The following is a 13,134-nucleotide window of genomic DNA, read 5'->3' as shown; positions in this document are numbered from 1 at the left end:
GCCGAAGGCAGATGCTTAACCGACTGAGCCACCCAGGCACCCCCAAAAAGAACATATTTTATCTTAAATGCTAAAGGAACCTGTAGACACATTTTAAAAACTGTTTTGAATTCTTTTCTATTTGGAGGAGTTTTAAATATCTTGGATTAAATAAATAAATAAATAAATATCTTGGATAATCTGTTGTAATTTTGAAGGAAAAAATATTATGCAACCAACTCAAGCAAATATGTTATTCTCAGAAACAAAGCTTAATAATTAAACTTCTACATAAAAATAATTGATAAATTCTGAGAAATTATTAATATAATGTAGCGTAAACTCTTTTTTTTTCTTTTTTGTAATGCACGTGTCTGTCTTAAGCTTCAATTGTCAAAGCATTCATTTCAAAGAGGGCTATCTCAAATAAATACACTGCCAGCCACTGACTATAGATAAGGAGCCAGGCCACTGCCCCCAGCATTGAGGCATCTTTGTTTTAGCAATCTTGGTTGACTTCAATAACTGACCATTCGGGTCATTTTTGTTTTTCTTTTCCTGAGGTTTACGTTTTGACTCTTATGTTTTAAATTCATCAGTGAGAGTGACCCGGTAAAACCCTAGGCCCCTAACCTCAACCCCAATAAAAGTAGAGCCCCAAGCATTGTACTCTGTCCTTCTACCCATGACCTTGCTGTGTGGCCCCATGTACGCTGTGTAAATTCCAGGTCCTATAAGCAATAAATCTTTATTTTTTTCAAAGTTCCCTGATGGTTATTGCTGAAGGGCATCTTGAAATCATAATAAGAACCACCCAGAGGGGTCCAATTGTAGCATTGGTTATTAACAGACTGAGACCGGCACAAAATATATAATAACCTTTAAAATACCAGAGTCTGGAACAGACTGTTAGAATAGCTAGTTAATTTTCTTCTATCTGACTAGGACAATGACCTAATAAGATGGTTAATCATCATTGAACTGATGAAAAAAAAAAAAAAAAAAGGCCAGCTAACTATTTAAAGAGAGGCTTTAACAACAGATAAAGGATGGACTTGTAGCTACTGCTGTGGGATTCTAAGTCCAGGTAAGAACCTTTGACATTCTCTAATTTCAGGGTTTCTTCTATGTGAGAAGCTGCCATAGATTTCAAGGTGAAAAATGTTTTGATGGATATGATAAATTTTACACATTTTATGCTTTGTGTCTTCTACACACGTATGTGTAAGCCCTTAAAGCTCATTAAGTATTCCTTCTGGAGACAGATGAGCCTCAGGTTTATATACTCTTAAAAATACAGAAAATAAGACATTCAAATTTAAAAATAAAGTTTGAAACCCCATTCCTATTACTTTCTAGATAACTGGAACTTCAAGTTTAAAAAAATGGATCTCTGGCCACCTTCTCAAAATGTATCACAAGGCCATTATTTTCACTAACTACATAGAATAGTTAGATTTATTCCCTATTTTTTTTATTCCATTTTAATTGGATAATATGGGGTAGAGAGTTAGTTAGCAAACATCAGGAAATGAGATGTGTCTCAAAGTCACTTACCCACCTCTACTTTCCTGTTTCAACTCATTGGACTGACTCAAGGTGAGGAAAAAGAAAGAAGTTTTCTAGATAATTCTGTCTTTGAATGAGAAAAAAAAAATTGCTCAGCATGGTTCCTGGCACAAACTAAGAATTCAATAAATATTAGTTCCCTTCTCCAATTCAGGAAGGTGGCTACCCTTGTAAGACAATTGTTATTGTCAAAGGGAGGTAGAAAATGGGGTAAGTCCTCCCATAAAAGGTCTAAAAAGTAAGTAAATTTGTTTTCTCTTTTTCCCTCCTGGTTTCATGTAGAGGGACCCAGTACAAATTGGGTCACCTGGCTTGCACGGCTTTTCTATGGTCTCTCAAACAGTAAAAGCTTGACACAGGTAAAGAGAGGCTGGTGAGAATTTGGCTCCCTCTCCAGCCCCATGAAACTAAGCAGAACTGGGCTGTTCTGTTGAAGGAAGAATTGCAGTGCTATGTCTGAATGCCTGTGGTCCTGTTTTATAAACATATTGTGTCCCCAAAATTCATTTAAATGTCAGTTTTTTGGGACTCTGAGAAAAAAAAAATACATCCAGAGAAAAATAAGTTAAATTCTCCGAGTCAGGCTTAAAACGTCATGATGAAGTAGAAAGTGTGGTGTTCAGAGCCAAACCTAAATTGATATTCCAACCTTGTAATTACTCTGGAGTCACTTATTACAATTTAGCCTTTCTCAGAAATGAGGGGGGAAAGTGCCCACATTTCCCACTTTTTGTCAGCATATTTTTTCTCAATATCTAGGAGAGAGATGTGGAATAGTAACCTGTCTGGGAAAGTAGTGGAAATAATCGGGAAAATTAATGACTATGTTGCAAGTTATATTCTCTAGTGGAGCAACAGTGTGGAGAGGTGTTTTTTTTTTCAACTGGGAGTAACTGGGGAAATATCTAAGAAGGGTGATCTGGGGCAGAATTACAACCAAGAGATGAGGAGGAACATTATAGGTTAAGGACATACAAAAGGGCAGAGTATTCTAGGGACAGTTGATTCCACACAGCTGAAGGAGCTTATGGGTGTGTTGGGAAATAAGACTAATAACAAGGGCTGGGCTTGGTTCGTAAAGGATCTCGAATAGGAAATGTGAATTTTATTTTGTACGCTACTGGGGACCTCTGAAAGATTCTGAAGGTGGATATGATAGATATAAAACAGGAAGAAGGCTGAAAGGATAATTGACATTTAATCAATTGCAGTAAACAGGACTAGACTGGTCAGGTAATGGCCTTCAAGAGTTCTTGTTCAGTAGCCAAAAAACAAAACCAACCAAACAAACAAAACTAAGCTAAAGGGCATATGCACACCATGTCAATCATTCGGAGAGATTTGCATGAATAGAATTAAGTGGTAAAAAATGACTTTCTAACATTTAAATTCTGGGGAAAGATACAGAAAGAGGTATTCATGAAATAAATAACTTGAAATTTATCAAAGGACTGCTTATGGTGTTGGGACCACCCAACTAGTGATTTTTTCCTCACTCCACTCCACTCAGTAACTGAATAGGTGCAGGCACGTTTGGAGACCGTGCAAAAAAGTGGAATAACTGGGATTTACTTAGATGTACATAGATGTGGATTTTTGCATTGATGCGTATGTTTATATACACAAGTGATAATATCTTTAGACATTTATAATTTCTGGATTCTACATCATCCATTAAATTGGCATTATATATATTCATGGTCTTTATATGTTTATAACATAGGGACTCAATCCTTATTGAATAAATTAACACATAAAATATATAGTTGATCCTCATTATTCATGGATTCAGTATTTGTGAATGTGCCTTCTCACTAATGTTTATTTGTAACCCCAAAATCAAGGCTGCTCTTTTGTGGTCATTCGTATGCCTGTACAGAGTGACAAAAAATCAGAATTGTCCATCACACATGGTCCCAGTTGAGGTCAGATAAAATGTGGCTCTGCCTCCTTGTTTTAGCTCTCATATTATAAACAAGCGATCTTTTTACAGTCTATTTAGTGTCATATTTTTTTTATTTTTGTGCTTTTTTGGATGATTTTGCTGTTTGTACAGCTCCCAAGCATAGTGTAAAGTGCTGGCCAGTGTCCCAGAGTGCACGAAGGCTGTGATGCGCACGATGGAAAGAATATATGAGCTCCAGATGCTTCCTTCAGGGATGAGCTGTACAGCGCTGTTGGTCACAAATTTTAATGGATCAACAATATATTTAAATTAGACGTCTTTAAACAGAAGCACACATGAAACAAGGTTATAAATTGATTGGTTGATGAAAATACTGTGGCCAGAGATATCCCGGAACCTAATTCTGTATTTCCCCTAAGAAGCATGTTCAGATTTCGCCAATTGTTTGCAGCAACTTTATAGAACACAAGTACTGCAAATAATAAGAATCAACTGTAATTATACAGCCCTGTTAATTATCACCTATCTATGCTTGTGTGTGTGTCTGTATATAAATATCTTAGATACATAAGTATGTGTTATGCAGATATGTATGAATAAGAATACATTTTATAAACCTCAGTGAAAAACCCACTATTCTAGGGCGCCTGGGTGGCTCAGTTGGTTAAACGACTGCCTTCGGCTCAGGTCATGATCCTGGAGTCCCAGGATTGAGTCCCACATCGGGCTCCCTGCTCAGCCGGGAGTCTGCTTCTCCCTCTGACCCTCTTCCCTCTCGTGCTTTCTCTCTCTCTCAAATAAATAAATAAAATCTTTTTTTTAAAAAAAAAGAACCCACTATTCTATATGAAAGAACAAATCTAAGGAAAAAATTGCTCATTTTACTAGTCTTTTAAAACAGAGGCTTAATGAAATAAGTCAGTCAGAGAAAGACAAATACCATATCATTTCACTCATATGTGGAATTTAAGAAACAAAACAGGGCGCCTGGGTGGCTCAGTTGGTTGGGCGACTGCCTTTGGCTCAGGTCATGATCCTGGAGTCCCGGGATCGAGTCCCACATCGGGCTCCCTGCTCAGCAGGGAGTCTGCTTCTTCCTCTGACCCTCTTCCCTCTTGTGCTTTCTATCTCTCATTCTCTCTCTCTCTCTCAAATAAATAAATAAAATCTTTAAAAAAACAAAACAAAACAAAACAAATGAGCAAAGGGAAAAAACAGAGAGAGAGAGAGAGGCAAACCAAGAAACAGACTCTTAACTATAGAGAACAAACTGGTGGTTACCAGAGGGGAGGCGGGTGGGGGGAAGGGTTAAATAGGTGATGGGGGTTAAGGAAGGCACTTGTGATGAGCACCGGATGTTGTATGGAAATGTTAAATCACTATGTTGTACACCTGACATTAATATTACACTGTATGTTAACTAACTGTAATTTGAATAAAAACCTAAAAAAATAAAAATTAAAAATTAAACAGAGGCTTAATAACTTACAAAATTATAATTTCTCTTGCATTTTGACCTCAAAACTCCACTTGTAAGAATTTGTCCTACAGATAGTATCACACATAAACAAAATGACATATTAAGAAAATGTTCTAATACGAAATACTTAGATACAACCTAAATGTTTATCAACATGTAACTAGCTATATATATTATGAATAATAGGATAAACTACAACCATAAGAAAACTGAGGAAGTCATTTATTAATATAAAGTATATAAAGTAGCATAAAAAGGTAGAGAGCAGTATTAACGGTATGCTGCCATTTGTGTTAAAAAAGGAAACTATTAGGGACGCCTGAGTGGCTCAGTCATTAAGCGTCTGCCTTCGGCTCAGGTTATGATCCCAGGGTCCTGGGATCAAGCCCCGCATCGGGCTCCCTGCTCGGCAGGAAGCCTGCTTCCCCCTCTCCCACTCCCCCTGCTTGTGTTCCTTCTCTCGCTGTGTCTTTCTCTGTCAAATAAATAAATAAAATCTTTTTTTTAAAAAAGGAAACTATTATGTATTTAACTAAAAATACGTATCATATTTCTGGATCATAGTCACTGAAAACTGATATTAGTCCTCAGAATAAGAAACTGGATGCTGGGTGGACAAGGGCTAGAGGAAGAATCTTTAAGATATGTCTTTTTGGTATTTTGTACTTTCAACTACATATATTTTACATATATTCAACTGCATACATTTTCTCTTCAAAAATAAATGAACAAAATTAAAATAAAGTAGGATCGTGATGGTGGTAAGGTCAAGTATGGCTAGAGTCTGTCTGAGAGGTACTTAGAGTATGCTTTGCTCTCTTTAGCAAATCCAAACTCGACCTGCATTTCAAACCTGGTTCTCGAGATATCTCTTCCACGAAATCTTCTGGGCTCAGCCACTGTAATTATAATTCATTACATTGTTTTTCTACCCATTTTGACTGTCTACTATGTGCAAGGCACTCTTCAGCACCTTGTAAAAGTATAAAGATGAATTAAACATATATTTGCTTTCCTAAATTTTATAATGTAGATACGTAAAACATTTAAAATTTTTGTGATTTAAAATTCTTATCTAGTATGTGACTCTATGTTATTTACTTGTCTCAAATTCTCTTCATAAATCTATCTTCCTAATTAAAATATAATCCCCTAAAGCTAGCACTGTGTGTGTGTGTGTGTGTGTGTGTGTGTGTGTGTGTGTGTGTGTTTGCCCTCCTTTTGTGTCTAGCATTTACCTAGTCTTGTGCTAAGGACATCAAAGATCCTGAATGAGTATTAGTGGGTTTATTGATTAATTGAGGGCAACCTTGCGGCTTTTCTTATTTTTGAATCATATATTGTTAAAGTGAGATAAGTTCTCCTTTTTCTCCCTGAATAGGTGATCATTTCAAACCAAACAACAACAATTGGAAACACTCACACGCTATCGGTAGTTCCATGATGGACTCAAATCAACATTTGAAAAAGACAGCAGAAGCAACACCTCCAAAGGAAAGGGAAACGAGATGCTGCAATGGATTCAAGGTAGGAATAGTTTCATGTTTCCAAACTAAAATAAGTGGAGGGTTTTTTTTTTTTAAACAACCAGTTTTGGAAAAGAACAATATAACAATGATCTATATCTTGATTTAAATAAGTCTTTAAATCTGAAAAAGGAATTTCTTTGGTGATAATTCTGATGGCTAAGAGCTTACTAATGTTAAAAAATTTAGAAATCTTTTGATATCTTCTCTTTGGTTCTTGATGGACCAAAAGATACTTATTAATTTCATTAAAATAAGTCACTGTATAATGAATAATACATAAAAAATCTTGGAATTGACCTATAGGGAGAGCAGATTCATTAGTTTTATGACTTTGTGGTCTTGACCTATTAATTTTTTTTTCTTTTGAAGAACAGCATTTGTTATTCTATTAATTTAAATAATAGAGGCTGGTAGAAAAGAGATTTATAATAACAAGTAAAAACATGAACCAAACACCTAATTACTGACTTAGGAAAGCCATTTAATTTTTTCAAATTCAGGTTAGTAAAAGTAATAATCTTGTGTCTTGATTTTGTCTTACAACTGTAAGACATTAAAGGATATAGTCTGCATTGGGATTTTCATTGACAGAAAGAAGTACTCCCTGAGCACAATGTTGAAGAAACCAAGACTGAGGAAAATTGAAAAGTTTGCCTAACATCATCCAGCTTGAAATTGAAAACCCTTAAACCCAAGTCAAAGTCTTTAAAACCCCATAGGGAATTTTTGAAGAAATTAAAAAAAATTAATTATGGCTGTCTTTTACCAATATATTAAGTGTTTTCCTCAAAGTTGTAGTCTTAATTGCTGAATAAAGACCACAGGAATCAGACTCAGTTGCAATAATGTTATATAAGGTCCCTTTTAACTTTGTCCAGAGAACATGTTTGTTTTCAGAGATTAGTCTATTCTGATGAAAGATTTGAGTAATATTTAAGCAGAATAGCAGTCACAAGTAAAAGGTAATGGTGAATGCAAGTCTAAGGTAATATGGTGTGCTCGGTTCTTTCTGCTCTTAAACATTGAGGGTTACAGTGATCTCTAAGTACAGTGATCACATAGTAGAGTGAGAGCAATCTGGCTGAAACAGTTAAAATTTCCAGAATGGTCCCTTGTAGCATATTTGCAAGTTAGTATGCATAAAATATGTTAATTGCAGTCTAATGATCAAGACCAGAGAGCTAGAATAACAATAGAAGCTAACATTTATTGAGCACATATTATATGCCAGACACTGTTCTAGCATTATGCTTCTTAGTGGATTTGTTCCTTACCACAATTCCACCGCCAGATGCTATTATCTCTCTTTTACAGATGAAAAAACTAAGATACAACGAGGGCAAATGAATCCTTCTCAGTCCCAAAGCTGGTGGTGGAGCCAAGGTCTGAACTTAGGCAGTCTGATTCCAAATCCCATGCTCTCAATTCTACTCCACACCTCTATAGTAACTGTGGGTTTCTATAATATTAGTGCCCTCAAAATATTCTGGTAGGTAGGGATTCAGTGATCATCCTCATTCTGTATTTTTAAAAATTCACCTTCAGACCAAGTAATTCAGTATCAAGCAACCATAGGATTCCTAAATTTGTTTATGTGCATGGGCATACACATTTATACATGTTGTTATTGACATGTATTGCAAACTCAGAAATGTATCAAAGTGCAAATAGATAATAGACCTCTTAAAATAACAGCATAATATTTTAATTAATTGAATTTAAATAAAATAAAATTTTAAAAATCAAATAAATAAATAACAACAGCACAGTTTGATTTTTTTCTTACCCCTTTCCCTCAATTTTTGGACTAAACCAACTACATCATATAAACCCTGCTACATTCTTCATGTTTACACTTGTCATTTCTGTGCTTCAGATTTCTTGTACCTTTATGTTGTAATAAAAATTCTTAACAAGGCAATAGTAATGCATCATCATCAAAAAACATAAATAATAAGGTAAAAGTAAAAGTCCTCCCCTTTTGCCTTCATTGCCACTCCCCATTCAAAAACAATCAGAATAACGACCCCTTTTGTAACCATCAGTAGCATTCATATCCTGCTGGTTCCTCTGACTCACTTTCCGTATTAGCCGTTAGCCATATTGGACTTTTGCTATTTATCAAAAATGCTGAGCAAACTTCTGACTTGGAGAAGTTTGTACTTGCTGATTTCCCTTCTGAATGTTCTACTTCCAGATACTTTGCTCCTTCATTTCATTCACATTTCTGTTTAAACGTTACCTCATCCTTGACCACCGCATATAAAATACCCTTTCCTACTCATAACTCTTTGATCAAATTTATTTTTTTCATAGCATTTATCACCAGCTGACACTGACACACAAACACACATATGTATATGTGTGTGTGCACATGTGTGCCTTTAATGGCTTAAAGAATTAATTTATTACAGCTCTGTAATAATCTTATAGTCCTGAAGTTCAGAAGTCCCAAATGGGTCACAGTGTATTAAAATCAAGGTGTTGGCAGGGCTATGTTCCTTTCTGGAGGCTCTAGGTGACCATCCATTTCCTTGCCTTTTCCAGCTTCTGGAGGCTGCCCAAAGTTTGTGCCTCCAGTCTCTCTTTCATATGCAAAGCTGGTGGTCAGTCATGTAATTCTCAAATGGCGTCAGGTGAACACTGACTCTTATGCTTCCCTCTTCCACATTTAAAGGACCCTTGTGATCATATTGGGTTAACCAGGATAATTCAGGATAATCTCTTTAAGGTCATCTGATTAACAACTCTATTTGCAACCTTAATACCTCCTTGCCATTTACCTAATGATATCCTAGATAGGCAGAATAACTGCCCTCAAAGGAAGATGTCCAGGTCCTAATCTCTAAAACTTGTGAAAAAAATATACTGTATATATATATATATATATATATATATATATATATATACACTTTGTATATTATATTATTTTATATATTTATATATTTAGTCTTGGTATATTGTATATTTCTAGTAATTTACCCATTTTTATTAAGTTATCCAGTTTGTTGGCATAGTAGTCTCTAAAAAACAGTCTTTCATAGTAGTCTCTAATGATGTTTTCTCTTTTCTTTTTTCTTTTCCTTTCTTTCTCTTCTTTCTTTCTTTCTTTCTTTATTTTGTGAGACAGAGAGATTGAGAGAAAGAAAGGGTGCACCATGCCGGGAGTGGGAAGGGCAGAAGGAGAGAATCTCAAGCAGACTCCGTGCTGAGCCCAATTTGGGACTTGATCTCACAACCCTGAGATCATGACCAGAGCCAAAATCAAGAGTCAGATCCTTAACCGACTGAGACCAATCCTTTTTATTTCTGTGGCATCAATTATAATGTCTCTTTTTTAAAATTTATTTGAGTGTGCTTTTTTCTTAGTCTAAGTGTTTGTTAATTTTTTAATTTTTCAAATAACCAACTTTTAGTTTTATTGGTTGTTTTGTATTGTTTTTCTATTTTATTTATTATTTCTGCTCTGACTTTTGTTATTTCCTTCCTTCTGCTAACTTTGGTCTTAGTTTTTTTTCTTTTTCTATCTCACTGGCATGTAAAGTGAGATGGTTTATTTGAGATCTTTCCTCTTTTTTTTAATGTAGGTGCTGTGGAGTTCTCTCAATACTATTTTTTCTGCATTCCATAACTTTTTGTATGTTGTGTTTTCATTTTTGTTTGTCTTGAGGTATTTTTCTAATTACTTCTTTGAATTCTTCTTTGACCCATTGTTGTTTAAGAATGTGTTGTTTAATTTTCACGTATTTGTGAATTTTCCACTTTTCCTTTTGCTGTCGATTCCTGGTTTCATTCTATCTTGGGGAGAAAAGGTACTTGGTATGATTTCAGTCCTCCTTAATTTGTTAAGATTTATCTTGTGACCTAACATCTGATATATCTTGGAGAAAGATATGTGTAGACTTAAAAGAAATGTGTATTTTGCTGTTGTTAGGTAGAATGTTCTATGTATGCTCTTAGGTTCATTTGCTTTATCGTATTGTTCGAGTTCTCCATTTCTTTATTGATCTTCCATCCATTATTTAAAATGAGGTATTAAAGGTTCCTACTGTATTGCCATATGTATTTTCTGTTTTGTTTTGTCAATGTTAACTTTATATATTTAGGCACTCTGATGTTGGATACACACACAGATATAATTGTTCTATCTTCCTGGTCAATTGACACTTTTATCATTATATAATGTCCTTTTTTGTTGTGACGTTTTTACTTAAGTTCTATTCTGTCTGATATCAGCGCAACCATTCCTGTTCTCCTTTGGTTACCAATTGCATCAAATATCTTTTTCCATCACTTCACTTTCAGCCTCTATGTGTCCTTAAATCTAAAGTGAGTTTCTTGTAGACAGGGCATAGTTGAGTCTTATTTTTCTTTTTTTATCCATTCAACCACTTTATGTCTTTTGATGGGGGAGTTTAATCTATTTACATTTAAAGTTATTATTGATAGGGAAGATTTACTATTGCTACAGTGTTGTTTTCTGTTAGTCTTGTACAAGTATACCTCAGAGATACTTTGTTTAGTTTCAGACCACCACCATAATAAAGCAAATATTGCAGTAAAGGGAGTCAAATGATTTTTTTTTTTTTGGTTTCTCAGTGCATACAAAAGTTACGTTTACACTATGATATAGTTTATTAAGTGTGCAAAAGCATTATCCCTAAAACAATGTACACACCTTAATTTTAAAAAATATTGCTAAAAAATGCTAACCATCATATGAGCTTTCAGAAATTCATAATCTTTTTGCTGGTGGAGGGTCTTACCTCAAAGTTCATGGCTGCTGACTGCTCAGGGTGGTAGTTGCTGAAGGTTGGGGCAGCTGTGGCAGTTTCTTAAAATAAGACAACAGTGAAGTTTGCCACACTGATCAACTCTTCCTTTCACAAGCTATCTGATAGCATTTCACCCACAGTAAAATTTCTTTCAAAACTGGAGTCAATCCTCTCAACCCCTGTTGCTGCTTTAAGCTAAGTTCATATAATATTCTAAATACTTTATTGTCATTTTAACAATCTTCATAGCATCTTCACCAGGAGTAGACTGCCTCACAAGAAACCACTTTATTTGTTTATCCATAAGAAGCAACTCCTCTTCCATTAAAGTTTTTTCAGGAGATTGCAGCAATTCAGCCACATCTTCAGACTCCACTTCTAATTCCAGTTCTCTTCCTATTTCTACCACATCTGCAGTTACTTTCTTCATTCACAAGGCATTCTAACTAGAAATTCTTCAAGGCAACAGAACTATTTGAAGACGAGAAAAAATAAATTTATTTCAGTAAAGCAAGTAGCATAATAATTTTACATTACAAATATTATTGAATTAAGATTAATTTAAAAACCCTATACCTTGCTTCTGAAAGGCAGGAAAAACAGGTGTAGTTTTCAAGAGAAAACTGAAACAAAAAACGATCAAATAATAATTTGTAATATTCAGGGCACCTGGGTCTTTAAGCGTCTGCCTTCTGCTCAGGTCAGATCCCGGGGTCCTGGGATCGAGCCCCGCCTCGGGCTCCCTGCTCCTCGGGAAGCCTGCTTCTCCCTCTCCCACTCCCCCTGCTTGTGTTCTCTCTCTCGCTGTGTCTCTCTCTTTCAAATAAATAAAATCTTTAAAAATAAAAATAATTTGTAGTATTCAACCATGATAATTTTGCATTTCAGTAAAACAAGCTAAAACAGTGCCTCATATCATCATATTAACATGGAAAATAAGTTTGTTAAAAAATAAGAGCTCTAAGAATAAAAATGGAAACAGTGAAGGATTAAATTCCAGCAAATATTTAATTAGTGTATACTCATCCTATTTTATAATTTTGCCTGACTTCTTATCATCCCAGCTGCCCCCTCCGCACCTTCCTTCTCTGGATCTCTCCTTTATAGGATTCTCCCCCCAACTTTTAGGTGGCTGTGGTTAACCTAAACTCTCTTTTTCATTTTTTCAGGCTAAAAGGACCACAGGGTTTTTGTTTTTGCTTACCACCCCCGCCTCCCGCCCGGCTCCCGAGAGAGAAAGCACATATGCACAAAGGCAGGGGGTAGAGGGAGAGGGAGAGAGAGAGAAAATCCTAAGCAGGCTCGATCTCACGACCCTGAGATCATGACCTGAGTAGAAGTCAAGAGTAGTTCACTCAATGGACAAGCCACCCAGTCGTCCTAAGAGTTTTACCTTTGGAGGTGCTGTGGCCTCACCTCAAAGCCATAAGAATGGGAAACTCATCTTACACATTTTCTTCTTCTAAGTATCAACGCCTCTCCAGAGTCTGACTGCTTTGTTTGTCCTCCCATGTCTTCCTCCAGGTGGTTTTTTTGTTTCCCCGTAGACTTTATAATTGTTATTTGCTGGTGGATCAGTTTCGTGGGAACTTACTGAGCTCTTTTGGAAGTGGAAATGGTTATACATATTTAAAGATCACCCTGGCTGCAGTGTGAAAGGGTAACAATGAGGAAAGAGAGATGCCGGTTAGAAAAGGAGGTAATCTGAGTGAAACGATGGTCATTTAAGTAGAAATATAAAGTGAGGCATGTTCAAAAGAGAGAAATTTATAAGGTTAAATTTTTAACTTTGGGGAATTGATTGGATGTAACCCAGAAGAGTGCAGCTTCTAGCTTGAGCAGCAGGAAGAAGGTAGTGACACAGGAAGAAGAGGTGAAAAGGGAGGAAGAAGAGAG

The 13,134-nt window shown here is 35.7% G+C and overlaps 1 protein-coding gene across 1 annotated transcript in view; it reads left to right on the top strand.

Moving 5' to 3' along the window:
- Positions 1-1,015: 1,015 nt before the first annotated feature.
- Positions 1,016-13,134, top strand: part of SLCO1B3 (solute carrier organic anion transporter family member 1B3) — a 73,431-nt gene continuing 61,312 nt past the window's right edge. The window contains exons 1-3 of the mRNA XM_073877894.1: positions 1,016-1,066; positions 6,316-6,477; positions 9,031-9,073. Of these exons, the coding sequence (XP_073733995.1) occupies positions 6,375-6,477; positions 9,031-9,073 (146 nt within the window). The 5' untranslated portion in view covers positions 1,016-1,066; positions 6,316-6,374. The remainder of the gene's footprint in view (positions 1,067-6,315; positions 6,478-9,030; positions 9,074-13,134) is intronic.

Source organism: Callorhinus ursinus, unplaced genomic scaffold (genome assembly GCF_003265705.2).
Source record: "Callorhinus ursinus isolate GAN/ISIS: 27379988/994484 unplaced genomic scaffold, GSC_fseal_2.0 scaffold27, whole genome shotgun sequence".
In the NCBI taxonomy this organism is placed as follows: Eukaryota; Metazoa; Chordata; class Mammalia; order Carnivora; family Otariidae; genus Callorhinus; species Callorhinus ursinus.
Note: the sequence above shows the minus strand (reverse complement) of the source record. Positions and strands in the feature narration are given on the sequence as shown.